The sequence below is a fragment of the Nestor notabilis genome, unplaced genomic scaffold (assembly GCF_000696875.1).
Source record: "Nestor notabilis isolate BGI_N333 unplaced genomic scaffold, ASM69687v1 scaffold11272, whole genome shotgun sequence".
NCBI classification, from domain to species: domain Eukaryota; kingdom Metazoa; phylum Chordata; class Aves; order Psittaciformes; family Psittacidae; genus Nestor; species Nestor notabilis.
In genome coordinates this window covers 27,711-55,622 of record NW_009917945.1, presented here as the reverse complement: position 1 = coordinate 55,622, position 27,912 = coordinate 27,711, and the positions used below count along the sequence as shown (strand labels likewise).

General features: G+C 38.5%; 1 protein-coding gene across 1 annotated transcript in view; it reads left to right on the top strand.

Moving 5' to 3' along the window:
- LOC104401789 (LIM zinc-binding domain-containing Nebulette) overlaps positions 1-15,800 on the top strand; it is a gene marked incomplete at both ends in the record, with an annotated part of 110,177 nt that extends 94,377 nt beyond the window's left edge. Inside the window, one exon of the mRNA XM_010009481.1 lies at positions 15,693-15,800. Within this exon, the coding sequence (XP_010007783.1) occupies positions 15,693-15,800 (108 nt within the window). The remainder of the gene's footprint in view (positions 1-15,692) is intronic.
- Positions 15,801-27,912: the final 12,112 nt, after the last annotated feature.

Sequence of the window (27,912 nt, the reverse complement as noted above, 5' to 3'; positions counted from 1 at the left end):
AGCAGGACTCCTCTTACTAGCTTGAACTAATAACAGCCTCAGCTGGTATTTACCATTAATTAATAATGTCAGAGGATAATGTATTTGTCAGAAATTTAGCTGGCAGGTGGAAATGGGCAAAACAAGTTTGGCCAATACTGTGCTGGTGAAAAAAAGTTAATCAAAAGAAATAAAAAAAAATTAATCAAGTTACCAGTCAAGAGTTATCTCATAGCAGTCGTGCTTAATCTTCTTAGTGCACAATATGATTGTGATGACAACTTTCCACACATATACAGTGATAAATGGACGCTATTCTTTGATGGCAATGATTACATTAAATGTGTTGGCATTTATGGGACATAGTTGCATTTTTTTAGAATATTCAATCTTCTTGCTGTGTTTTCATCTATTGTTTTCTCTGACAGCTGGAATAAGACCATGAAGTCAAGTGGCAGAGGCCATAAGGGTCTCTGGTTGCTTCTCTGCTTCTCTGCTTCAATTTTCAAGTTAGATTTGCAAGCTAGATTTGCTTTGTTATTTTTCTGTTTCTACTTGGTGGTTTGTTTTATTTATAAAATAAAAAACCCAACACTTTTGGCCAAAGTCTTTAAACTCTGCGTGTGAAATTGTAATTAGATATGTTGTGGGTGTAATTAGTAATGTGCAAAAGTAACTGGTCATGTAATTGCGTATGTGCAAAGCAGAGGTTTTTCATGAAGGCAGATGAACCTGCAGATTTTCTTTGCTCTCTCCCCCATCTGAAAAATTAGCCTTGCATGATCTTCATATTTCAAAGTAATTACGGATCTTAGTTTGGGACAGTAATAATCATCTTGAAGCAACAAGACTTCAGAGGAGTCTTAAACGCTTTGTGCAGTTACCACTATCTTTGACAAAAAATTCCATGTGAAATGCAAAGACGGGTCCTTTTTAATTTAATTTTAATTGACAAATCAATAAATGTGGGTCTTTGGTCCTTTGTACTCACCTACAGCTCTGGCCCTGCTGCTGTTTCCCTCCTTCTAGTTTTTTTCTGTGTTGAGTTGCCTTTGTGAAATGAGTATTTCTGGCTGTTTCTACAGCTCTTTTACTAGATGGCGTGCGGAGGAGCTGGAGGGGAAGACAATGATAAACCATTAGCAAAAATATAATAGTTAATATTGCAAACACTAACTGCTATTTAGCTATAATTCAGGATAGCTTTGCATTTATTTACTTATTTTTAAAAATGAGTCGCCATGCGCTTAACACTGCTGTCCATTAGCTGGATTCCCTTTGCTTTTTGGTAGCTTTTATTTGTCTAATCGTGTATATTTTAATAGTTAACATTTTCTATTTCTGTCTCATTTGATGCTGGTGCTATTAACAAAGAGAAAGCTGAGACCAGATGGTTGCCAAACAGTGAAGCCACCTGGTATTCTAGCAATGCCAAATATATTTTCCCCTCCTTTTTTCTTTAGAAAATTACTGAGACAGGTCCAGGATTATTTGAAGATATCAAGAACATTTGCATGCAGCCAGGCAAATAGGCCAAATCCTCTTAAATTTATCCTTGCAATTTTCTTCCCTGACGTTTTTCTCTCTCTCAGGTAACTCCTTCTCACTCTCCCTTCCTGTTGTCGCAATCCTGTCCCCCATTCAAGCTCTGTTCTGCTGGCTCTCAGATTTGCACATCTTGCTACACCCAGCTGCCTCTGAAGCTGCAGGTGAAGGCCTGACCCTGACCACTGCTTGCTCCACCAGCACTGCAGGGTGTGCTGAGTAGCTCTCATTGCAAGCAGAATCCAATGGTGAACATGCCAGGTGTGCTCCAGAAGCTTCTCCCCACTACTTGACCTATTACTAGTGTGTAGCAAATAAGTTAAAAAACACCTTGAAGAATAGGGCATTTTGAATGCAGGAGCCTGTGGCTTGCATTGTCGATTTGAGGTCCAAATCTGAACTAAAGTTGTTGTCAGGGATGTGATAATGTGATCTGACATGATCATAGACTGATGATACAGGAGTGCACACACACTGTACAGTTTATTGTGAGTGGCAGGAGTTAGACTAAGTTAACCAAAAATATTTCCTCTCTAGTACGAACTGCATCTAAGCTCTGCTCCCTGTGCCAGTGCCGTATGCTGATATGAGCTGCACCATGTGCACAGTGACAGACGAGCTGTTTGAGTGTGTGCTTCTCACACATTTCAAAAGTCTGGTATAGGCAGTGCCTGTGTCAGTATTGATATATCTTTGAGATAAGAAGCGTTAACACAACATATTGACACAGGGCTCGGTCAGGGAATGGAGTATAACTCCTCATTTAGCCACTGCCAGCCCTTCTCTGCTTCCTCTCCTTCCTTCCTCTGCCTTTGTAGCTGGCTTCCAGGGTCCTGCTGGTTTGTAGACCCCAAATACCTTGAGTGACACTGATGTCAAACCCTGGGCACTGTGGTTCAGGGAGTATAGGTGTCTTTCTGAACACTCCGGTTGAATTCTGGCAGGGAGAAGAGCTGCCACTATGTCAGCTGTTAGCAAATACCCAGGTTACTGCAGTATTTAATGTCTCTAGCCTGAACACACTGTGCTAGGAGTTGTACAAATTCCACACAAAACCCTCAGTATCTGCCTGAAAAGAGCTTACACTGCATATATAAGAGCCAGAAGAAGGATGTAAACGGTTGAGGAAATAAAATAAATAATAAATTTGGTATTCAGCAGTATAACAGCTGTCTATAATGCTGTGTGTACAATGTACCTGTATGTACTCATTTCTTATGATTTCTTTCCTACGCTGTAATCTGACAGTGGTGGTGGCAACACTGAACTCTCTTCTCAGACCCCTCTGTCTTGTGCTGGGCATATGGTGTCTACTTCTTTGCTCACTGTCCTCTTACATTATGTACTTGTTTCCAGCATGTTCTGCAAGTGTCAGAAGATGCAGTCATCCTTCATCTGGGAGGTTTTGAGTTTCACTATCACTCTACCAATGATTGCCTCATGGCTAACATGTCTAGGTGGCTGTAGGCAGTCATGCCTAACAGCTGCTTTCAAACACTGACTATAGTTGAAGCTGGGTTTCTACAGGTCCGTGTTCCTGCTGGTTACAGTAGGTTGGACATAGTCCCATTACAGCACACACAGACCAGTGTGTCCTCCAGCAGGAGATATTTCAGGGAAAAGACGTCAGAGTAGCCTCCTTCATATCTTTCCATCAAGCAAGACTTATAATGTGTGTTTAAGCTTTGTGATATAAAAATAAAACAATGTCTTGGTGGAAATATTCCTAGAAGTGTTCAAGGCCAGGTTGGACATGGCTTTGAGCAGCCTGATCTAGTGGAAGGTGTCCCTGCCCATGGCAAGGTCCTTTCCAACCCAAACCATTCTATGATGATTCTGTGAAATAATGCCTATAAAGTGCCTGCCCAGCATTACTCTTATTTGGCCTGTTTAAATAACAAGGCATAATGATGATTCAAATGTACTTTACAGAAGCAGTTGCATTGAGTGACAAGGATGTTGATTTTTTGGGCTTTTCCATTGGAAAGGGACAGTGTTTGTCTTCAGACTTTTTTATATTACATTAGAACTAATTTTTCAATATTTACCATTTCTCAAAATACGTGAATGTGCATTGAAGCTAACAGCAGACCTGAGGACCTTCCTGCTGTAACTGCATTTTCCTGCAGCAGAAAATATTAAAAATTGTCAAGGAAAAGGACAATCATTGTTTGGATTCTGGGAGGTTTGTATCTAATCTCTGTAATTCCAATAAGTGTGTTGGAAAGCGCAGTTGCCAGAAGTTGTGCCTTTTCCTATCATGCCAGTGCATGAGGGTACTGTGGGCTTTGGACAGAATTCTCTGCACTTAATGAACATTTCAGTGCATTTAAATGCATCTTTTTTTCAGCCTGTTTGATTTGTGCAGGCTGTCTGTATTACTTGCAGAAGCTGTATTTACCTCCCTGCACAGGTGAATTGAACAGGGCACACCAAAATCCCTGTTGCATGTTACCTGTAGGATATGTTGTTTCCTGAGGTATTAAAAAAGGGATAGCATGATGGCTGAGTGTAGGCTGAGCCTTCTCCCTTCCAGATAAACAAACCTCTAAAAAAACATGCCAACCATTTCATATCTAAGAAAATTAGCATCTATCAGAGGGTTTTTTTTTTGACGTGATGTGCCAGTCCTCCTATTTTCTTGCATACAAATAGCACATACAGTTTCTATCATTACTGTCAGACTATCCCTGTCACTACTCATCCTCCTTTAAAATGAAAAGATTGGGTTGTCTTGGGAGCGGTAAGTTCCTGCTTGTTAGAGGTGAGAAAGAAAAATAAACAGTATCGAAAGTTATAACAAAGTTATTTTCAGTAGTCGTCTTTGTTTTACAAATTGAAGGATTTACAGTAATGATAAAGCTCATCTGTGTAGATGTTTTCAAGACCTAAAAGCAATCAGAAGGTAGGATGTATATAGATTTAGGAATGTTATTCCTCTCTTTTATAAGAGGCAATGACATATCTCCCGGTTTTCCCTGGTCAGTAAAGCGAAAAATAAAACCAAACCAATGTGTTTAGCTCCAGTGCTTGGAGCTAAAAAATAGTTGGTTTCATTATACATGTCTAAGGAAGTTTTGAAAAAGCAGCACAGGGTAGCATTTGAATAACAAAGATGCTTCTTTAAATTCCCACCTTCTCTCCACTAATGGCCATTTAACAAAGGGAGCAGTTTTTACAGCTGGGGTGATTTGTAGCTGTTCTCTTTCTCTTCCCTCCCTCCCCTCCTGCCCATTGTTACTAGCTAACATCTCTGATAAGAAATACAGTGTATACTCCCTATCTGTTTCTTGGGGATGCCTGCTCTTACTTTTCTGAAACAGTGGTGTGGGTGTCATGTCCCGTCCCCCCCTCCCCAAGTTTTCAATTAGTTTCTGGAATAATTTCTCTAATTTGTGGACCCTTTTAATTTGTTTTCCCCTGCTTTTTTCTGTGTGTAAGCCGGCCCTGCTGCTACACCCCACTTTTTGCTCTGATCCTAGCCCAGCCAACTGTCACTTTTTAGCCTGCAGGGAACCTTCTGGTACTAACATTCCTGCCTTGTTTTTATTAGAAGGGCATCTCTCACAACATATCCCTCTCTTTTTGAAGCAGAAGTCATGTGTATTCAGTAGGAATGAATAATGGATATATTTAAAGGGTACCTTGCCCTTCTCGTTCCTTTGCACATCATAAATAACCACTCTTTTAGTTTTATTTTACATATTGCTCTGCAGGCACAGTTTGAAAAAATCTGGTGATTCAGCTCACAATTTAAAAAACACTGTGCTGTGTGCAGCTGATAGTTTCTGCATCTGAAAACTGATCCCACACCAAACTCAGTACTGGCATCAGTGTGCAGCTCCAGAATTCTTAAGATTTAGGAAACTGGTCATGAATTTATTTTGAAGCAGCTCACAGAAATACAGCATGGCAGGAGATATACAGACAACATGATCGGGGTTGTTGGAGCTCTTGATTGAGTTCGTTTCACCTGGCTTTAGATGTCTTTTTAAGATATCTAAATACCTTTTAGGTATTTTTAAGATGCATTTTTTATTTTAAGTTTTTTTAAGATGTTTTAAATATAGGCATTTTGAAGATGTTGTAAGTATCTTCTTCAGGATGAGTCAAGTTGTTCTCTGAAAATGCCTGTTTCTCTCCACTCACTTTAAAAGGAGGTTTGTTGGTGAGGTCATGTGTAGGTGTCTGTATTAAAGACATCTGTTTTTTGTCTGATGAGCCCACTATGCCTGGCCATTTATCACCACCAGAGGACTTCTCTGGGATGATGGCTGTATTAAAGGATAAACTGAAATTACTTTGAATTTTCCTATTAACTGTAATGTGCTTTAGCTGAGGCTCTCAAAGAAGGTCCTAAAATTGAAGGCCAGGCTTGGAGGATGATTTAATTATCTGATGTCAGTTTAAGGATGTTAAAGTGAGAGCCTGAGCACCAAGTGTTTTTTTATGGGGGTGGGATGAGGGGATTGAATGTATTTTTGTTGCATTCTACTTAGGTAACTGGCAAATGGAGTGGCCTAATTTCCCTGTTACCATCAGCACTGTGAAAATATCACCAAGTTATCATGTACTCACTGTGGTGCTTTCCCTTAAGTATGTGGCTAAGATTTTTTGATATGTATCCCTTGGGTCTTGTAGCTTCAGGACTCAAGGACAATCTGTGTTGCTTTTGAGTTGTGGCAGGACTGAGGATCAACTGCTGACGTGCATGGGGAAGTGTGAGCTTGAGCCAGGGACTCTAGGCTGATAAGCCTGAATCTTCTTTGTGAATGAGAGATTACCTGTGCAAGCATTTTCTAGGTGTAGAGGCAAACAATTTAGAGGTACTGGAAATTGTATAATCAGATGATTCAAGCATCAGAGTGGATGAAGAAAAGAAAGTCAGAACCAGGTTGCAGTGCTGATTTTACTGGTGGCCTTTGGTGTCTTCTGATCTCAGTTCATGTGGCTGTAATTTTGGAATTGTATGAGTTTCCTGTGTTTCTAACAGTTTCACTGCTTGTTGTTATCATGGTATTTGAAGGCTGATGATGTAAATATTAGATTTGCATTTATGGTAGGCTGCCTACATACTGAATTCTATAAGAAATTATTCCCTCTGAGTAATTCAGCTAACAGACTACTCTGAAGATTAACATTTGCAGTGATTCAGTTCTCTTACCAAGGACCTGTCTTTTGGTAGTTTTTGGAATTTTAGTTGTGATGAAACAGTATTTTCTGTGTTTTTCACCTCTGCAGCCGAAATTTCTTAAGAGTACCTGACATTCAGAGTTGAAAATAAATGAAAATTTAAACATAAAAGGCTGAGCTGCCTGCTACGTAGTTTCTGGTATGAAACTGCCTTTCTGAAATGTATCATTTTCCATTCACCTTCCTTTCCATCCTGCTTTAAAATGAAGAACAAAATGGAGAATTTACAGTCTCAAAAAATGGGGTTTGCTGTCATGTTCTATCTATGATGCCAAGCTTCAGGTATAAAGTGACAGTTAATTCTATGGACTTTCATATTTTTTTTCCTTTTTACTTCCAGCTTTTAGAAAGTTCCTTCTAAAGCACTAGGGTACCTTCATGGTGTGTTCACTAGCTTGGATTTTTATCTTTGTTACTGAGTGGCGGAAAGATAACTTGAAGGGCAGAAAAAAATTAAGGATTTCAGAATCTGCTTACAGTTAAATGGAAAATATAGGTAGCCTCTCTTCCCTGCCCTTGGTTATACAGAGACAGAGGACCTGACAGCATGAGACATCTATAACTAATATGGCAGAGTGGGCACAGTGTATGTACAATGGGCATAGATTTTGCAACCAGGCTTGCATTGCAGGCTTCCACTTGGTATATCAATTTCCAAGAAATAACCAATAAATGGCAAACTAAACAAACAGTTGTAAGCAGCTTCCATAAGAGCACCTAAAGGCAAGTAATCCATTATCTCTGTGGAATAAGAGATGGCATGTCCTTACCATGGAAGTAGACAAGAGGAGTTGTAGGATAATGAGACACAAGGATAGTTACTAATCTGAGTGGTAGGTAAGGTGCCAGCTACATGGCAGCTGAGTGACAGACATGAGGGACTGTGAGCTGGCAAAGCTGTTAGCAGAGGCAAGAGGGTATAATTGCACTGTCCCCCATTATTTTCTGTAATGCATGTGTGCCTGCATGTCTGCATTGCTCAAATCTAGATTTTCCAGATCCTTTTCCTCTGCACTTTGTTCTGGACTGCATTCTGCTTGCTCTCAGTTGGACTCAATTCAGCCTCTTCTGCTACAGCAGGGAACGTTCCCTGATTTTTTGGCAGTTTTCACAGGGTTTTTTTTTTTTTTTTTCCCCGCTGCACATATTATGTGCTGGCTTCTGCTGCCTGTTAGTGTTTGTTTTGGTTACCTTTTGTAATATATGGCTACAGCTTGCACTGTATTACAGTTGGTCTGTATTACAGTTTTCTGAGGTCAGTCTTCTTTACATCCCTTCTGAGGTCAATCTTTACACCCCATGATGTATTTTTCAGGTCAGTTTTTTGGCTTGATTCTTTGTGTGGATTTTCTGCACTCTTTGAACCAGTATGGCCCTTGTGTTATTTGGAAGATTTATTAGGTAAGTTTAGGGTGGGTTATTTGGTGAGTTTTTGCAGAGAGGGGAATATTCGGGGTTTCTTTCCCCCTGCTCAGAATTGCTGTTGTGGTTGCTTGTCTTTTCTATGGATGTGCATTTTTGGGTTATAACTTTCTGGTACCCAGTGGGCAGATGCCTCTGAGTTCTGCTAGTACTATGAGCCAACTATGAGCATGACCATGGTTTGCATGGCGCTGAGCCCAAACTAACATATCCTGCCTCTCAGCAGGACTTACAAGCTCAGTCCTGATGCCCTAGCCAACCAGCACGTACGCATTTACTGTCCACCTTGGAGAGTAGGCAGAGCAAGCTCACATGTGACTGTGACTTACTGCATACTTCCTTCAGAGTACACAGCTCATGAGTATATCATTTTCCTGGCGGTTGCCTGACCATTCACCCTTCCAATGGAGAGAACAGCAAGGCAGCGACTATATATTTAGCTCAGACCCTGGAGTTAAGAACCATGATCTAGGATTTAGCAGATCTATACATGAAGCATTCAAATGTTGTGGGTTTTTTTCCCCCCTTAACCCCTTTGTATCTGATAATTGTCTTTCTGTTTGGAGGAGTTTGCTGTCGCTGGTTTCATTTTTGAGGGTATTATTAAAATTTGTGGTAATTTGTCAGGTTGCATTTAGATTATGTATATCAATCTTTAATTCTGTGCCTGGAGATTGATATAGCAAAGGCAGATCTACCTCTGTAGAAACCCTTCACCTCCTCAGACTTCTGTTCCTTAGGCATAAACTAGTTCAAACAGAGAATATACCAAGGAGTGGACAGATGATCTTACAGTATTTCTCTGACATGAAGGTTTCAACCTCATCCCTCCTCGGCTGCAATTCTGCACGGAATTCATTTACTGCTGTTCAAATGTTGATGTAAAGTTTGTTTCAGAAATGGAATGGATGATAATTGCTGGTGGAAGTGGGGAAAAACAGTTCGTGCTTTATGTAGCCTGTGTGTAGACTTTGGAGAAAATTAATGCTATATTTTAATAGAATATATATAATAGGTATGACTGACTTCCACTTTGCCCAACAGCAGAACAGGGTGCAAGGCACTTGAACAGCATACTTAGTGGCATAAAAATAATTTCTTAGACAGAAACACCTGAGTAGTTTCATTGGAATTAACTTTTAATGAAGTAGAGCCCAGGTGACTTGTTTTGATGTAAACCTGTTGAAACAGTCTCAGATTGCCCTCTCTTTAGTCCTCATTTTGCTTGGATCCCAGCTACGGTTCACATGCTGTTGTGATACATCCAAATGGAAGACTTAAGCTTTTTCTCATTCTGAAATGGCTGATCTCTTGCTGCCTCCAGTTTCCATATCACAGTGTCTGGAACGTTCTTGCCTGTGCTTTTTCTGTGAGCCGTTGTCATCATCCTTAGTATAAAGAGACCACATTATAGAGACATTATCACCAGAGTTACTATTTATATATTTTAATTTGCACCCATCCAAGATTTTAACTGTTCTGACAGGGATTCCAAGATTTTTGTTTTTTAGAAGTGGTTCCCTGGCAAAACTGCAGAGGTCCTTAGGGAATTACAGTGCAAAAATTTGCAGATGGTTGGAGATTTGCTCAGATTTACTATACTTGGTAGCACAAACAGACTTGCCCAATGTTTAAATGACGTGTACATAAAGACAATATATTTAATGTTAGTGATGACACTTGAATGGTTTTATGCTGTATAGTTGCAAGGTTTTTCATAGTGTTGGAGTGCTGGCTTTTTCAGATTTAAAACATCTTTGAATAAGAAACATTCTTCTCTCAGAAAGTTTCAACTATTATGATGAATGCTTCAGAGCCACGAATTCTGAAAATAGCATTTTTACTATATTAAACATTTCTAAAATATGACTGTGTGCATTCTAAATACTGAAAAAAAATGCAAAGTGCAGTCTCAGGAGATTTTTAGTTTTATTTTACTCTCTACACTTCTTTTTCTTTCTTTCTTCTTTTAGCACAGGTCCCTTTAGCTGACTAAGAACAGTAAAACTGAGGGGATGAAATCTTTAACTCTGCAGTCCCTTGCTTCAGCAAAACTTGTTTATCAGTCCTTTTTTAGGAATCCATAGCTCCTTGACATCCCTAAGGAATGCCCAACCTATAGTTTACAGTTCATATAAAAATGTTGAGGGCAGTTTAGTCTGCCCTCTGGGCCATTCTGAGTTCCTGCATTCCGAATGGCTGTTAGGTTTGCTGTTCTGATAGACAGTGGGAGGACCATGTTTTACTGCCATTAGGAGAAGCAGTGCTTGAGCAGATTGGTAACAGTTGTTGGGTCTTAGGTGGTATTTAAATGTACCTTTAACATGAGCAGGAGATAAATGGGATTTAGAGGTATGATCAGAGTTAGAAGACAGACTGTGCCATGAAGACTGAAACTTAGCTTTGTCAGATAGGATACTGTTAAGGATCCTTCATAAGAGGGCTTAGTCAACTAAAAGGAAGTCTTGCTGAGTTTACACTTGATTTACCTGTAAACATTTTTTTAGTCATGTTCATAAAACCTTGATTTACAGTGTAAATTTTTAATTTGTCTTGCCATTAATGTAAGAAGAAAGGTAAGTCAGAGGAAAATCAACAGACATAGCAAGAAGCAGATCCAAACAAAGGTATCTTTGCCAAGATGTGCCTCTAGGACCTGTACTGGGGGAGAGGATTTCTTGCCAGTCTGTGAAAACCAGTGTATTAGCAGATGGTGACCTTTGGGAAGTAGTTGTGTGTGCTGGGCACAGAAGGAGCAGATGGCTCTGGGCAAACCTCAAACACAACATACTGAAACAAATTCATAAATATTCAGGGTGTAGTAAGGAGTCTAGGTCTGTGAACATTCCTCTTAGGGCAAATGTGGTGTGATGGGTCCCATCCTCTCTTTCTACTCTGCTTAATCCTTCCTTGCTGAACATTAGATATGATGATGCCATAGTCTGTGAGGTTATGCAGTGTAAGGAAAGGGGATATTTTGGAAACAGGTTATTGGCACAGGTACCTGGTCTGTACAGAGAAATGAAGAAGGGACTGTACAGGAAACCAGCTTTGACATTGTCTTAGCTTGTGGGGATTTAATATTTGCTTCGTAGTGGCTGAGTAACTTTTTGAGGTAGAGATGGAATGAAGAGTGTTTCTGAGGCCGTCATTATTCACGACTCTCCAGTGATGATAAAAGCATGAGGATACGCCATGTTGAATTCTTGCTCTACCTTTTTTTGTTTGGTGTTTTTGGACTCCTATGTTCTTTCAACTGGTATGTGCTTGTGTTATTGTAAATGAGTCTGCACTAGGAGTAGGTACCAAAAAACCCAAAAGAATAACCAGTCTTTTAGGCACCATTTATATTTCCCAGGAAAAATTAATCTTGTTTTGCTAATAGGTGGCTTTGTTGCCAGTTACAGGTATACCTGCAAAAACAAACAAAGAGCAGCATTTTCCATATTCTCCAGCATAAGACATACATATGTTATGTACAGAATAAGACAGATATATGACAGGCATATGTTATGTACAGGGTAAGATGGATCCTGCGTCCTTGGCTGCTTCATGCTGACCTCGTGAATAGATTTTCACAATCCAATCTTTGAGCCTGTCAAAGATATCTTGCTGATGTCAGAACTCTGAGAAGTTTGTTAGAGATCTGTTGGATCACTTAGTCCTTTCACTGTGGGTCTGTGCAGAATTACTTCTCGTGAAGTTTTTTCACTTAAAATTTTTCATTTATGGTGATATATTACCGGTTTATTTCTAATCTTTATGCCACACATTGTTTCCCCAAGGATCAATTTCTCAGGGCAGCCGCCACTGAGGGTGCTCTGCATTTGTGAGACTGCACTGAATTTTGGAGCCAAGAGGGGATGCATTATGAACCACTGGCTGGGATTTCGGTGATGAGTTGCTAAAAAGCATCTTTGTAGGATATGACCACATTTATGATTTAGTCATTAGGGATTATAGACATTTCCATTTCAAAACTAAATGTCTAGGGTTCCAGTTTTTTGTGGGTTGACCTTGGCTGGCTGCCATGTGCCCACCAAGCTGCTCTCTCTCTCTCTCCCTCCTTTGCAGGACAGAGGGAGAAAATATGATAAAAAAAAAACCTGGTAGGTCAAGCTTAATGGGAAAAAAAGTAAAGGTTGTGAAGAGAAATAAAGCAGAAAAAACGATTTATTCTCTACATCCCATCAGCAGGCAATGTCCAGCCACTTCCTGGGAAGCAGGGCCTCAGTACACAGAGCAGTTGCCTCAGGAAACAAATACCTTGATAACGAGTGCCTTCCTCCCCCTTACCTGTTGATGTCAAGTATGATATTTTATGATGTGGAATATCACAGTTCGAGTCAGCTGTCCTGGCTGTGTTACTTCCCAACCTCTCACCCACCTGCAGCCTTCTGGCCTTTGGGTGAGGTTGGGGAGACAGCCTAGATGCTGTGCTGGCACTGCTCAGCCATATCCAAAACATGGGTGTATTAAAAACATCATTCTAGCTACAAATGCAAAGCATAGCAGTGAGGCTGCTGTGAGGAAGGTTAACTCCATCCCAGACAGACCTGGAACAACAGATAAGTTTTTTTACAGCTCCTATACAGAATAGTCTTTTCTAATGTAAATTAGTTAAAGCAATTGAATTGCATTTTAATCTCTGATTTTGTAGTGACTCAAATTTTTTCTGGGTAAGAAAAACTTGAATTTTTAAATTGTCTAAAACTGGAGGTCAGTCAGCAGTTGTTTTCTCCCTTCTTCGTTCATATGCCTTCTTGATACCTAATAGGACTTTTTTGGACCCAAATTCTGAATGACTGATGGCATCTTTGTTATTTGATATTTTCTGGCAGGTGAGTTGTTTTTCCTGTTTTTTTTTTTGTTTTTGTTTTTGTTTTTTAAACTTATAATAACTAGTGGGTTTAGTGAGCTACATTTCACTGAACTGTGGTCTTCATGAAACATTACATTTCTTTGTGATTTTTATAACTTAAAACTACTTTTTTGATATTGGATAGCAAAATCCAATAATCCACATATTAACTCTGCTAATATTTAAAATACTTTTTAATGATTTCAGAGTAGGTGCTCTGAGGGATATAGTTAACCTTACTCCTGTGAAGTGATTTATTAATAGAGAATAGGAGCCCTTTTTATCTGACTAAAGGATTAAAATAAGGTGAAGTTAAAACTAGTTTCCCTTTCTTTTCTTCAGTTCCTTTGTAAGATGAATAAAGGTCATTTGAAGATAATAGCTGGTACATTTGGAACTAATAACAGGAAATGATCTTGCTAACAATAAGTAATCTCTCTCAGAGGCTGGGCTGAGCTCATTTCTCATTATAAGAGATGTGTTCCCTTGCTCGTAATTCTGGTAAACTTTAAGCAGTAAGGCTGAACATTTCCAGGTCAGCTGTCTGCATCAGGCCAAATTTGGAATTTTTATGCCAAATACACAGCTGTTTCCAAGGCTGAGACTAGAATAAACTTTTATTCACTTATTTAGGGCTGAGGAGTTGAAGCTTGCTGAGATGGAAGAGTCTTTTGTGTTAGGCATGTGTCCTTGGCCATGGAAGTCTGTCCAAATTTGGTAAGGTTTTGTATGGCTTCAAATAAAGAAAGTTCATATATACTCATAAGACCTCTTGCTTAGCATCAGTCAGTCTTGGAATATTATGTCCACTCAGTATGTTTAAGAAAGCCTCTGAGGATCAGTGGGAAGATAGAGCCATTTGGTAGAAGTAAAGGGAGATGACAGGCAATGGAAAAAGCATGTTTGAAAAAGGTATTTGAAGGGATCTAGCAAGAAGCCATGGAGATTTGACTTGATTAGTTTAGAAGCTCAGAGGAAGACAAAGTGATACCTGATAATGCTGGTCAAATGGAAGGAAAGGTGCAGAAGGGTTGAACCTGGGGGAGATGAACAGGAAGCCCATGCTTTACTCAAAAGTCTTAGTGGAAGTGCTGTTTCCTTAGTCTCAGGGTGGCGTGAAAACAATATACTTGCATGAAACCTACAGTCATTTGTGTATGAATTTTGGCTAGCTCTAAAGGTGGAACACAGGGAAAATGGTAGTTTGTTTCTGCAGTGATGTACTGCAGTGTCTCAAGGATTTGTATGATGGGCCTATTTATACACAATATGACTATATACACTAAAACTGCATTTAAAGCAAAAGCAAAGTTTATGAATATACACATGAAGATCATGATGGACAGGACAAACTGTGTTCTATAGCTTTGTGAAACTTTACTTTTGTGATCTAGGGATACTTTTTCCTGTTAATAACCATCATAACATTAAGTACTTGCTGGTGAAATAAGCCTAAGCCAACCTTGAATTACAAGTTTGGTGCATAAACTGGATTTTTGTTTGTTATCAGTTGTTTAAAGAATGCTGCTTTTGCACTACTGCTCTCCCATGTGTTGCAAAGTCTGGACATGTGTCATAAATAAAGCGGGGGACACAGGAAGTAAAAGGAAGTTGTTACGGATAAGGTAGCTGAATCCATGCATGGACATGTGGGTCCCCACACTGTCTTTGCTACAGAGTTTTGTCTGTGGTTCAACAGTGACTGAAGATTTTGAAGATTTCATCTTGTTTCTTTATGCTGAAATTGAGATCCCCAAGACTAATTTGCAGAAGTACTGGGTATTTATACAAATAACTTAAGTCCATAATTTGAACATATTCAAGTATTAGGAATCAGAGAGCAAACACCCTGAGATGCGTGTATGTTTTTGGAAATCAAGCTTTTTTCACCTGTGTTAGCGGGTTGTAGAAATGCAGATAATGCCATTCCTACTTTCCAGGGTGCATTATGCAGATGGATTAATGACTGTGATCAGAGCTATAAAAAGTTCCTGAGGAAACTAATATGTCTACCTTGATGGTAGGATTTGAATAGTCTCATCTGAAGAAGGATACAACCACATATGGAACCGTCTCTGCTGTGTACAGAATAAAGCAGTGGGCCTTGCCAAAGGGTAATAGATGAGTACCTGATCAAAGACAATATCCGAATGCGTATGTGCAAGAGGAATAAATTTAAGCTTGTACAGGCAGCCATTCCCTAACTTATGAATGTTTGACTTTGCAATATTCTAAATATTCTTTTAATGCATTATTTTTAAAATGTGTAACATGTTTTAGCTGGGGAGGAGACTGGTAGACTCATCATGAAGAGAGGCTGAAATACAAAACTGTGCATTAGAAAACCTCCAGATTTAGTTATAGCTATTTTTTGTGTGAAAATAAGTGCTTGATGCTGCATTGACATCTGTAGTTTTGTGGTTGCTACTCTCAGAATGAAATGACCAGGTGATCTTCCCATAGTTGCAGTCAATGTGGAGGTGAGCCCATGGCACCCTGGAAGAGGCAGTTGCTTGGGTACTTGCGAATTTTGTCCAGTTGCTGCCTATCTCTATCTGTGGATGAAGGCAGGCTTCTCCTTTAAGGGCTGAAAGCCTTTCACAAGTGCTTTATTTACAGTAAAAAAGAATTGCTAGAGGCACATTGTGGAAAATGAAAACAACCCTGTTCTTCTGTATTTTCTATTCTGTAGGTAAAATACAAAAGGGACTTTGAAGAAAGCAAAGGAAGAGGGTTCAGTATTGTGACCGATACGCCCGAGTTACAAAGACTGAAAAGGACTCAGGAACAAATCAGTAATGTATGTGACTGCCACCTGAAGTGATTGTAGATGGAGAAATAGTGTGTCTAAAGGCGTGTTTGTTGGTGTTTCTGATGAAGTCTGTGAGAGTGAAGAATCTGATTTTGGTGACCAATTTGTGTATGTCAGATTTTGAAGTGTGTGTAACCTTATGCCATGGACTTGTACAGCACATTGGCAATGTGTGTTCACCTCTCCAGCTTTCACCAAGTATGCTCAAAGTATTTTCTATACTAAAATGATTTGACACTTTTTTTTATAGATTTGCTAGCAAGTAAGAATACTTCTGTTACTTTTTATTTACATGTAAACTATATAATTCATATAAGCTATAAAGTTTTGTCTTTTTTTAGCAGGGGCTGTCAAAATTAGCGTAACTGGTAAGACGGAGATTTCTAGAAGCAGATAAAATTTTGATACTCAGTTTTAAAAGAAAATACATGTTCTGCAAGATGGGAAAAGTACGTCAAATAACAAAACGTAACCATGTGCTTCATTATCTTAAAACATGAATGCAGAATGCTTTCAGGAGCAGGATTTTTAAATGAGCCTTTCCCTGACTTACGTTTTCACTAGAAAAGTTATTTATTTATATCATATTCCCTTGTAGCATGTTTAACTCACTGCATGATGGAATATTGGCCGATACATAGTGCAAGTTATGATATGTGTGAAATAGGTAGGAACTAGTTTGACCTAGCAATGATACAGAACCAATACCAGTAGCTTGTCCTGGCTTCCATCTTGATTATTCTTCGGCTGCAAGAAATTGTCTCCATAGAGTATTTTGGGAATGATTTTTATCATTCCTTGTAGTAATAAAATATCAGCATGGAATTGGATCTACCCAGTGTAAGTATGATCAGAAGAAAATGACGTTTATTTACTTGGAAGAAAAAACTTTTTTCAGGTTGGGGTGTTATTGTAAAAGAGAGTAATTGAAAAATACTTGTTTATCACAGCAGTGGAGATGTACCATTCTTGCTAAAGCATCATTAGTTAAGATTTTGATGTCCAGACCTGGTCTTTGAGGTGAAAAATTGGGGCTCATTTCCTGGTGCCTGGGCCAATGGGGAGAACAGTTAATTTAAGAGCTGTGCAAATGCTCCTGTGTATAGATAAGATGAGAACAAGAGCATGTATCTTATGTTAATGATGAGGCTAACTGAAATTTCTGGTTTATGAGAGAAAGATGTATTCTTCAGAGTGGCAAAAAGCATGGCCATTAAGACTTCCATTTAGGATCTGTGAAACTTCAGTGAGTCCCTGGTTTTAATCAGCTATATTTTTTATTCAGACCAAGAACTTAAACTAGGTCCTCTCATAACCTACATAGCTTCTTCAAGCAAGAGTGATTCTTTTGCATGGGATAGTTCTGGAATGCATCAAGGAGATGAAACAAGCAATGCTCTGACGAATACTTAATCCCCTGCATGGGTCTGCTTTCTGAGGAGAGGCTGAGAGGAGTAGCTGGCAGCAGGCTTCTGATACTCAGTTTTGGATATTAGCATGGCCAAGAAATTTAATTAGATCTCCCAAGTACCCTCAACATCAGAATATAGAATAGTATGACACAGGTCACTTGCATACATTTTCTCTCACTTTTGTTCAAAACATTTTGGGTTTTCTGTTGTGGGAAAGGGGGAAAATAAAAACAAGCAAGTAGGTTTGTGAAATGGGAAAGAATTTTCTTCCCACCTCTATTTTTGATGGGGACACGGGGGTTTCTCTTCTAGCAGAAGACTTTGTCGCACAATTTATGATACTGTCTGGCTCCTGCACCAAAGATACTTACCTGCCTTTTCAGACCCAGAAGCAGATTTTTAAATGTGAAAAGTGTTTGATTTTTGTTTGTTTCCCCTCCACCCCCCAGTTTTTTTTCTTGATGGTTGGATGTACCACTCCTGTCTCTTTATTCCTAACCACCCAGTCTTAACAATATAGATTTGTTCCCTTCAGTCTTAACAATACAGAGTTGTTCCATTCAGTCTTAACAATACAGAGTTGTTTTCTTTTCTTGATGTACATAGCTGATAGAGATTCCAAGTCACGGACTCTATTAGAAATAATCGATCTTGAAGGTTAAAATGGAATTTTAAAATGTGCATGATAAAAGAAATTGAATTTCATTTATGCTTACACAAAAATAATAATTTGGTTTGTAGCATTATATCCTAGAAAGATAATTCTACGTAGGCTACAACTTGAATCTAATTAGAAAACTCCTGTATTATACAAGTGCATTCCACACAGAGTAGTTTCTGTATTTATCAGATAAGCAATGTATGCCATGGACTAAGGATCTATTTAAGGTTTCAAGACACTGCAAGGTAAGAACTTTAATAATTCTAAAATAATTTTACTTTTCGTATATAGCGAAATGGAAGAATACTAATACATATATTTAATTTTCAGTTTTGTTTTGATTTCACCTTGACGTATTAGAAACCTCTCAAAGACCCCTATTTGAAACAAAATTGTAACAACTTCATTGAAGGGGTAAGTGAGCACAGTTAAGTGTTTAGCTATTCTTGATGAAGATAAATAACAACATAAAGTATAAATAACATTATCAATGTTATTTAGCAGAAATCTTTGTAAAATATTGTCTTTTTGTCCTAAGATAAGTTTCGCAGCATACATGAATATTAATGCAGTGCTCCAACTTTTTGAAGAATGCTATCAATATAAACCTTGTGAGGAAAAAAAACAGCAAGGGGAATGGGAGGGGAGAGTGTGTTGGATTTCAGTTGCTCTTTTGCCACCAGCAGTCCTGAACACCAGAACAAATTTGTGGAACTTAATTTGTGGCTTGATGGATGCATCAGGACCAGAATGAATTTTCTTAGAAAAGAATGCAGTTTATCCCTGTGCCTAAAAGCCTAATTCTGCAGATGTACAACATGCTTGTTGGGAAGAATCATAAAGCCTCTCCAGGATATGCAGGTTCAGCTGCCCCAAACTACTAGTGTTACAGCTTCCTACCATTGAGTTAACTTGAAAGGTGTAAACCACACATACTAGCATGCTAGTTTAGATTGATGTAGGGAAGGCTGCACAAAGTAGGCAGCTTTTTTTGCTGATGAGTTTGCAGGATTTTTAGCACCTTTTGTGTGGCCAAACAGGCATTCTAAAATTTAGGTATTTTTTACAAATTAATATGTGTGAAAATATTTATAAATATTACAAGAAGAATATATGTTGGTAAGTATTATAAAAGCTTATTAGTATTTTTTCAATTATTCCAAATATAAAATAAAATATAAAATTTCTGTCACTTCTGCTATAGATGTCACTGTTTCTTGGCACTGTATATGTACTTAATACATACAAAATTTATACTGTTCACACACACTGTGCTAATTTTGTTAAAGAACCTTGTAGTGTTTTCTGTCCACTTTGAGAGGATTTTCTATATGAATGCATAAATTGTCAAAATGAAAAAAATACCACATAATTTTATAGGTGATTTTGCTAATAAGCTGACTGTAAGCTGATTTTGCAAGGAAAAAGTTTAGGTAGCAAAAGGAATAGAATAATTAAAGAAGTTGTCAAAAGTGTATTTATTTATCTATCAATAAATATCATAACACATGGCTAAATGAAGAACTGGGAACTCAGTCTAATAATATTTCCTTTGGGGAAATGGAACACTTTCAGCAGTTTGCAGCAATGAGCTGCAGCTTACTGCCACTGCACTTTTATGTCCAGATATATGGCTTGAAGCATGTTTTATCCCATGTGAAATAAGTTGCTCTTTCTTAAATCTGTTCCTGGTAAATGTCTGCTAAGTATAAAGCAAAACAGGTGTCCATACAAATTGATGGAGTGAGAAGCTTTCATTAAGACAAAGGCCAGTGCTTCGATGGTAGAGGTTGCTGGCTTGGTTGTATGGCTGGAAGGGTGCATGGAAGCTTTCACAGTGGTTGCCCTCATTACATTGAGAGCCTATGAAAGCATTTCTTACTCCCACATTCATGCTGTTATGAACTTCTGTCGTGTGGGAGCAAGAAGCGGTACACATTTGTGCCCTTCTTCCATTTGAGGGCTAGCAAAATGGAGTTATGCAGTTCATTTATATGCGTGTGACTTGTTTCCCATGAGGTTTGGATTGTGTACAAAATGACAGCTATAGCTTAAGGTAAATAAAGGAAAACAGATTAAATTAGTTTACAAACCACATTTCCAAGGTATCCTATTTTGGTGAAATATTTAGTAAGGGCAGTAGAGTTGGTAAAGAGAAGGTCACTGAATCACCCTGGGGGGCTCCATGTGTGTGTGTTTGTCTCTCCCCCATTTACCAGGAGCCTGTATTGGAGGCAGAGAGAGAGCAAGAGCACATGAAAATCTTGTAACATTCTCAAAAACATTGTATGTGAATTTGCATGAGAAAGGCTATGTATTCATTGGCTTTAATGAAATATGGAGCCTCTTTTTCTTTTTTTTTTAATTCTATTTTTTTTTTTTTGAAGTATCAAGGGTCACATTTTACCTCCAGTTAAATTTATAGAACTCCAGGGGAAGCAGCAGAGGACAGGATTTCCCTCATAATTTGAATCAACTAAACACCTATTTTCTGGAGAAAGAAAAAATGATAAGGAATTGGGTACTACCTCAGAGATGATATTAATATGTCTTCATGTAGCAAGTAACGGAGGAAACTAACAACTTTTCTTCTGTACTTGTGCACATCTGCACATCCGAAATTAGAAACTGTCCCTAGCAGACATTGAGCCATGGATCTGTATTTAGAAGCTATTGACACAGTTGTTCAACCTGTTTACTTGCTCAAATATAAAATGGTCTCTTAAATTGCCAAAACAGATTGTAGAGAAAATTGGCAGGAGAAGATGTTAACAACAAGGCCCGGAGCTCCATTTGTAGAATTCACAGCATACAGCCTGCAGATACTCGTCTCTAAGGGCTTTTCTCCCTTTACTGATTTCAAGTGAAGGAGAAGAAGAGCATGAAATGGAATAAGAAAAATTGACAACATCATGAATGTCTACATTTCACAAAACCAACCATGGCACATCAATGAAAAGACTGGGTAAGCATGTTAAATCACACATAAAAAGAGCTTATACTGTTCTAGGCAACGCTGGGGTTTTTCACTGCTTCTGAAGTGATTCAAGCTTTATCTGACTGTCTTTATACTCATAAGCATGATTTTTGGTTGTTGTTTCATTTGGAAAATATGCTTCTAAGTATATATGACAATGGTGTCTACTAACACAGACAGAATAGCACTTGCTGACTAGTGTATGAAGTGCCAATAGGAGGCGTGGAAGGCTTGGTGTGCCATGGTACTGTTAGCTTTCTGCTCCTGTTGGTTCCTCTGACAGTTTAACATGAACTACAACTCCAAGAGCTATTCATTATTTGGTATGCTGCAGGCTTAATTCCACACAATTGCATTTCAAATATGCTGTATGTAACTCGTGATTGAGCATCTACCAGTTGTGTTCAACACATTTTTTTCTGGCTGGAAACTAGGAGGGTTAAGTTGTCATTCCTTTTCCTAATACAAGTGTATCTCTACAGTGCTCCTGTGCAGTGAACATACATGTACAGAGTTGTGTCCAACCTTGTCCCTTTTCTGGATTTATTAGAAATCTTAATTTGTATAGATGCGTGCAAATTGAAATTCTTAGAAGCCCCAGGTCCTTTGGGTTTCTAATGTTTCTGTGTCTAAGGTTTTTGACTTCTCATTTTGAGTAAGCAGAAATAATTCTGCCTTTAAATGTAGAATCCTAATAAACACTTTAGAAATTGCTTAGCAAAAGAATAACAATTTTCAGTGACTATTTTTTGTGGATTTTTATATAGCTTTCATATACTGTACAACTTTCAGAAATTCGTAAAATGTCTGAACACATACTTAAGAAATGATGAGTCTAAAGAAATGTAAGTAATATTTTAGGTAGAACTTGTGCTAAGTGAGCAACTGGTAACCTTTGAGAATGCATTTCAAACCTCAGCGTGTATTCCACTTAAAAAGAAAAAAGCTTTCTTTAATGGTCATCAAAGTTTTATGCAATGTTAGAAAAAGACAGTATTAAATTAGCCTCTACGTATATAAATTCTTTATCTTCACTTTCAGTAAAAAGTCTTAAATTATTTAATGGCATGCTGCTTTGCCTGCTTCTTCCTTGCTTTGTTGGTCTTCCTTTCTTAATCCTTGTGATATACATGACAATATCTACCAGTGTGTGGGAAGAAACAGTAGTTTTAGACCCTAAAATCCAAGCTGAAGGATACTTTTTGGAATGTCAGACGCTCATTACAATTATTAAGTATGAATCTGTCAGTCCAGTTGGAATCGAATAATTTAGTTGACTTTATCTCCTGGAAAAGTTGTACTGAGCATGTGGACTTTCAGTTTGCAGCAGTAGAAAACTCAGTCACATTAGGTCATATTCCATGGAGGTCATAGAACAGATGTTCCTAATACGGTGACATTCTTCACCCGCTCAAGATCAGCTTCCTGGTACAGAGTAGGAAAAGCATTAGAGTCTATCAGTGGCATTGTTGTAAGACTGCTTCTATTGTAACACAGGTGGAAAGATGCATAACTCTTCAGTAGAAAGAACAGAAACATTTTACCATTGAGAAGCTGGAAAACAAACCCCTGCCCAAGAGAAGCAACTGCATTTGGAAAAACTACTAGGCACTAAAAATAGGGATTTATAACAGGTGTGAGTTGTTTGAACTATTATATCCCATACTGCCCATAATAGCATTAGATGTATAAATTCAGATAGCCATTTGGGCAAGTCCATAGAAACACTAACCCCAAATCTGTAAGTTCTACTAAGCTACCAATGTGTGAGAGAAACACCACATCAGCAAGTGCTTGTCTGTCAGACACAGTCTGTTTGGACTTGAATGGCACATGACGTTGGGACAGTTTCTGCTTGGGGAAGTCTCTTTTTCAGCAGCCCCCCACTGAGGATGGGGAGGTGACCTCAAAGGGATCCTCACAAAGGTGAAGCTGAAGCTGTCCTCAGAGGTGTAGGGGGAAATATTTTAGGTTAAGTGGATCCCTAGTAGTCAAAGCAAGCAGATGTGACGCCTACATGTCTGCCTCTTAAATGGTCTTATTCCATCTAGCTTTATTCTATAGGATTGGTTAGAAGAAAAATCTTTTCTCTCTTTTTTTAGCAAATTAATATGATACATATTATTGTGGCTTATTATGTTTTTTTCTGCGATTTCAGAAGTCTTTTTTAGAAGTTTGTAGAAGAAATTACTGTAACTATTGTTTGGTTTCTTCATATCACTGCTTTCTTATGAAATTAGTTGATTACAAAAGTTATAGAGTCTTTATGATGTTAAAATAATCTGAAAGTTTCAAAAAGTTTTCAGTAAAGTTCCACAGGGAATAGTACAGAATTTCTGATTCTAATTTAAATAAATAAATTTGACAGGATGACTTTAACCTTGCTTGCTATATTGACAAAATGAGTTGTATGGTGGAAGCAAAACAAGCCATCCAGAAAAATCCCAAAAGGCATGGATTTACCGCATTGTGTAAGTGGGTCAACGCATGCCTGAGAAATGAGTGCTAATTGTAGATTGGTTGCAAAACTACATTTTAAGTGGAATCAAATAAAATGATAACCTAAATATTTTGATAGAGATGTCCTATCATGCTTTCATCAGAAAATAGCAACAAAGGTGAGCATTACAGAGAAATAATTAAAACATGTATTTATGATGCATTAAAACAGTGTAATTGAACTCCAAAATCAAAGCCATTGTATTCATTTATGTCACTGGCACTGGTAAATTTTAAATTGAATCTGTATTTGGTTAAACCTGTATTTGGGCTTATTGTTGCTTTCCATGAGATACACTTTAACTCAATAAAAAATGCTCTATTTCTCGGTGATCAAAATGTCTGATACCTCTTGGGCTTTTTCTGGCTAAAATAATAATGAAATAGAAATATCTAGTTAGGAGGTATGAAATCAAAAGAAATTTCTGCTTTTTCCATCTTCTATTTATGGTTTAATACTCCTATTGCAAGGCAAGGCTTATATGAAAGACATCAGTAATTTAAGAAACTACTACATAATGTTCAAATATGCAACGTACCATTTCATGGACTTAATTTTTAATCCACAGTAATTACTGTATCTTGTCAACAGATGCATGTGTTACAGAAGTAAATGTCTAGGTCAATATGTACTTGTTTAAAACTCAGAACATCCTAATTGTAGGCTAAACAGCTATGTAAATGTGAGCAATAAATTGACAGTTATGCTATTTACACATTTTGCTGCAGTGTTGACTGTGTTGCACATGCCTCTTTCTACTGTAGTTTATGGAATGAAAAATTCCAAGCTGTAATGAAGACAACTATAAAAAGAGTTTTGTGGCAACTGTTGTAAGCACCTATCTGTCATCTGACTAAGGACTTGTGTCTCTCTTTAAACACTAGTGACTTCAAGACTATATCAACTTTTAAGGTTTCTAATATTTAAATACATGGCTTTTCCTGTTGTGTTACTAAGCAACTAAATAATGACAAAACCCCAACAATTTCTTTTTCCTGTATCACTTGAATATATTTAAGCAATATCAAAATCACTCATTATTTTTAATGAGTACCTATTTTTGAAGCCAGTGTTTTTTACATACAGTAAACAGAGAATGAAAATAAAAACTCCTCACAGTAGCTCAACTTGGGAGCTAATTAAAATGAAGCTTTTAGAATGAGAAAAAATAATTAGCAAGAAAGTTGTGAAACAGGAGTTAGTACCTCCAGAGATCCTTGTGTAGTTAAATGCTTGCAAGAAAATGATGATTTCTAATTTCCATTTTCCTATATTTTCCATTACCTGCTTATAATTTCAGATTTAATTCTGCATTATCTGATGCTTTTTTACTGTGCATCAGTTGCTAGGGCAGCATCTTTGTCAGTAAACCGCCTGCTGAAGAACAAGATTCTTTGCTTCCTCTAAAGCTAACACCATCTTTAATCTTGATCCCTGGAGATTCGAATGTCTTAGCCCTGTGATGCGCACAGACTTCACTGACCTTGCCAGCAGGGTATCTGGTCCTCTGTGGCACTCAGTTATTTTTTTTTCCATGTTAACACATATGTCTGTGATTTCCTTAGCCTGTTGGTAGATACATTAGTTGTGACAAAGCCAGCACTGTAGTAAGTGCAATAGTTAAACTCTTTAACCATCCTAACACAAGAGAAGAAGTAGCAGAAGTTTGCATGTGATGTTTCTGCTGGTGACTACAAAGATCTTTGTGGATAAGATTTTACTTTTCCAAAAAGCAGTAAGAGCGACACAAGTATTCCTCTCGATATTATTCAAATAATAATTTAGTTACAGAAATGTATGTGTGCTTTTTTGAAAGGTTCTTTCTCTGTCTCACACCAACATAGCAACCACAATATTTTAATGGAAAACTGAAGGGTTTGTTTTTCATATCTGCCTTAAGCTAATTTCTTTCTCTCCTGTCTTTTCTCAGTTGGTGATTAGTGATCCTGTTCAGTTCCCCTGAAAGACAAGGTGTAAAGAGGCAGATATGGAATATTTCACTAACCAAACCACCAGCAGCAAATGGAGTCTGAACCTCAGTCGCTACAGCAACTGAGTACTGGACTTTGGTAAAGTCTAGTGTGAGGAAAGTGTCCTTTCAAAGGTGGTTGTTTTGAACTTCAAGGCTGTTCAGCCTTTCTGAGCTTCACTTCTGCTGCATCCCTGTTTTATATCCCATTTCTTCACTAGAGAATGGTGGTGTAAAGTGAACCCTTGCCCAGTTTGGCCAGTCCAGCTGTTTTCCAGCCTTAAGAGGAGAAATATAGTCCAGAATGTGTGACTTATGTTGCTGATGTGAGTTTTGACACAGCAGAGATGGTCTTTGGGGGAAAAAAGGGAGGATTGGCCTATGGGAAAGATGTGGCAAGACCTAGAGTGTGCATCAGGGCAAGGTCTGTGTGTCTTCAGACTGTACCTCAGCACAGCAATATTGAGCAGGGATCCATCTCCCTCCTCAGCTAGTGGGTCAAAGGCACTTTGTCAGCTTTTACCTTGAATGACACTGGCAATCATTTTGTTGCAGAGCTGGAGCCACTTGGTAGTGCTAGTCCCTCAGGCACTACTGGTGGGAAATGGAGGATTCAGAGGATCTGGGAAAGTGCCTCCATCTCATCTCGCATGTTTTCTTGCATGCTCATCCGGAAGACCCACTCTGGCTTGAGCTGGGCTGCCCTTGGCTGCAGTGTTGTGAGCACAAGGGGAACAGCCAAAGGTTTTCTTCGCCTGTGCCAGGAAAGCTGTAGATATGAGGAGGGCAAGGGCAGCAGGCGTGGAATGAGGTCACTTATTTGGCATTGCCTGTTGTTTAGCATTCCTTTCTGTGCAGTGTGTGTTTCTGGCTCAGATAATAGCTGGCATGCTGTCTTGAATTGAGAAATTCAGTTAGCAGTGAGGTTCCTTTTCAACAGAAATGAACTGGATGAAAGGCTCAAAAAAGCTTGGTGGTGATAGAAAATTAAGCAGAATTATCAACGAAGGTGGTGGCAAACAATTGTAGAAGGTTCTGACAGTATTGAGGGCTTGGAGATTAAATGATCAGCCTGTATTTAAGATGGGTGGAACAGAAACTGAGAGAAGATACAAACAAGGATTGAGCTTACAATATGGAAAATAAAGGTCAAGCAGAATAAGTCTATAGTCACAGGTAGCATGGAGCTGGAAAAGTGAATGTGATTATGTACTGTTTCTTATAAGGCAAGAACTATGCCCAGAAAGTGTAGCTATGGCATAACCTTAGAAGAAAAAAAAAAAAGTGGTATATAATGAAACTGCGAAACTCATGAATATAGAAGTGAAGTCTAGAAGTATAAAATACATTGAAAGAAGGATTAGACAAACTTGTGAAAGATAAATACACCAGGAAAAATTAACTTTTATGACCCAAATCTAGTGACAGGGTCTCTGGTATGCTGACAGCATACCTGTCTCCAGGGACATGAAGGCTCTGGCATGCTGACAGCAGTTAAAGTAGAAGGATCTTAGCAAGGAAGACTGTGTTTCATAGGTTCGTTCCTTAAGCACGCATTACTGAGGGGTCATCAGTGGGGGTCACGATAGGGTCATCAATGAGACCAATGAGTCCATCAGTGAGCTTAGTACCTTGTGCCATTTCTAGCTGCAGCTGTGGCTCAGCTTTACCAGGCAGTGACCAACACATTGCTTCCTTGGTTGTGCATGGCCTGGTTGAATTTACAACGCTAAAGTTAAAAAGGATTACTAATTATGGACCTGACCCTACATCCTCCCTGATATCAACAGGCTTCATTCATGACATCTGATTGGCCTTTCTGTTACAAATGAGAAAGCCTTTCTGAGCCTTGAATGGGAAATTTTTTAAAGAGGTTGCTGAGGTGCAAAGGTAACTGGGATATGACAGCTATTCCTTGCATACATGCAAGTCTCTTTGTATGGCCATGGCAATTGACAGACCAGGTATTAATCAAGAGTAAGAAAGTGTAGTCCCACTAGCATTTTAGTGGTTTTCAAGTGAATCTCCTGATCATCTTAGCTCACTTTACTTGGCATTGCAGGACTGTCTTGGAGCATACAAAATGGATTCATTCCAGATGAAACTAAACCGAATGATGTACTCCAACTACCAAAGTGTATCCAGTCCATTGGACCAGAGTAGAGATAGACCATGGCTGCTCCCCCCTGCTTTAAAATATGGACTTGATGTCCTCAGGACTATTTCATTCTAGAGATTTGCGCCTGTTGTGCTGCAGTACTGGCTAATGGAAACAAGCTGGCTTAAGAACCAGCTTCGGAGCTGTGTTCCTGTGAGACTGGAGAGTGATACTAACTACGACTACAGGCTTTAAAATTCAGAAAGCAGAAGGATGGAAATAGTGGGTGCTGAAAATCAGATTGTTGTATGACCTCTGTTTGCCCTGTCAAGGGGTCACTGAGACTTGTCTGGTGTGTGCACTAAACTTGTAATTTATGTTTGTGGAGGATGTCAGGAGGAAGATTCATGTCTAGATGTGCAGGTGCTCCATTAGGACTTAGAAAGACATGGATTGATTAGGTGGTTATTGCCACATGCAGAA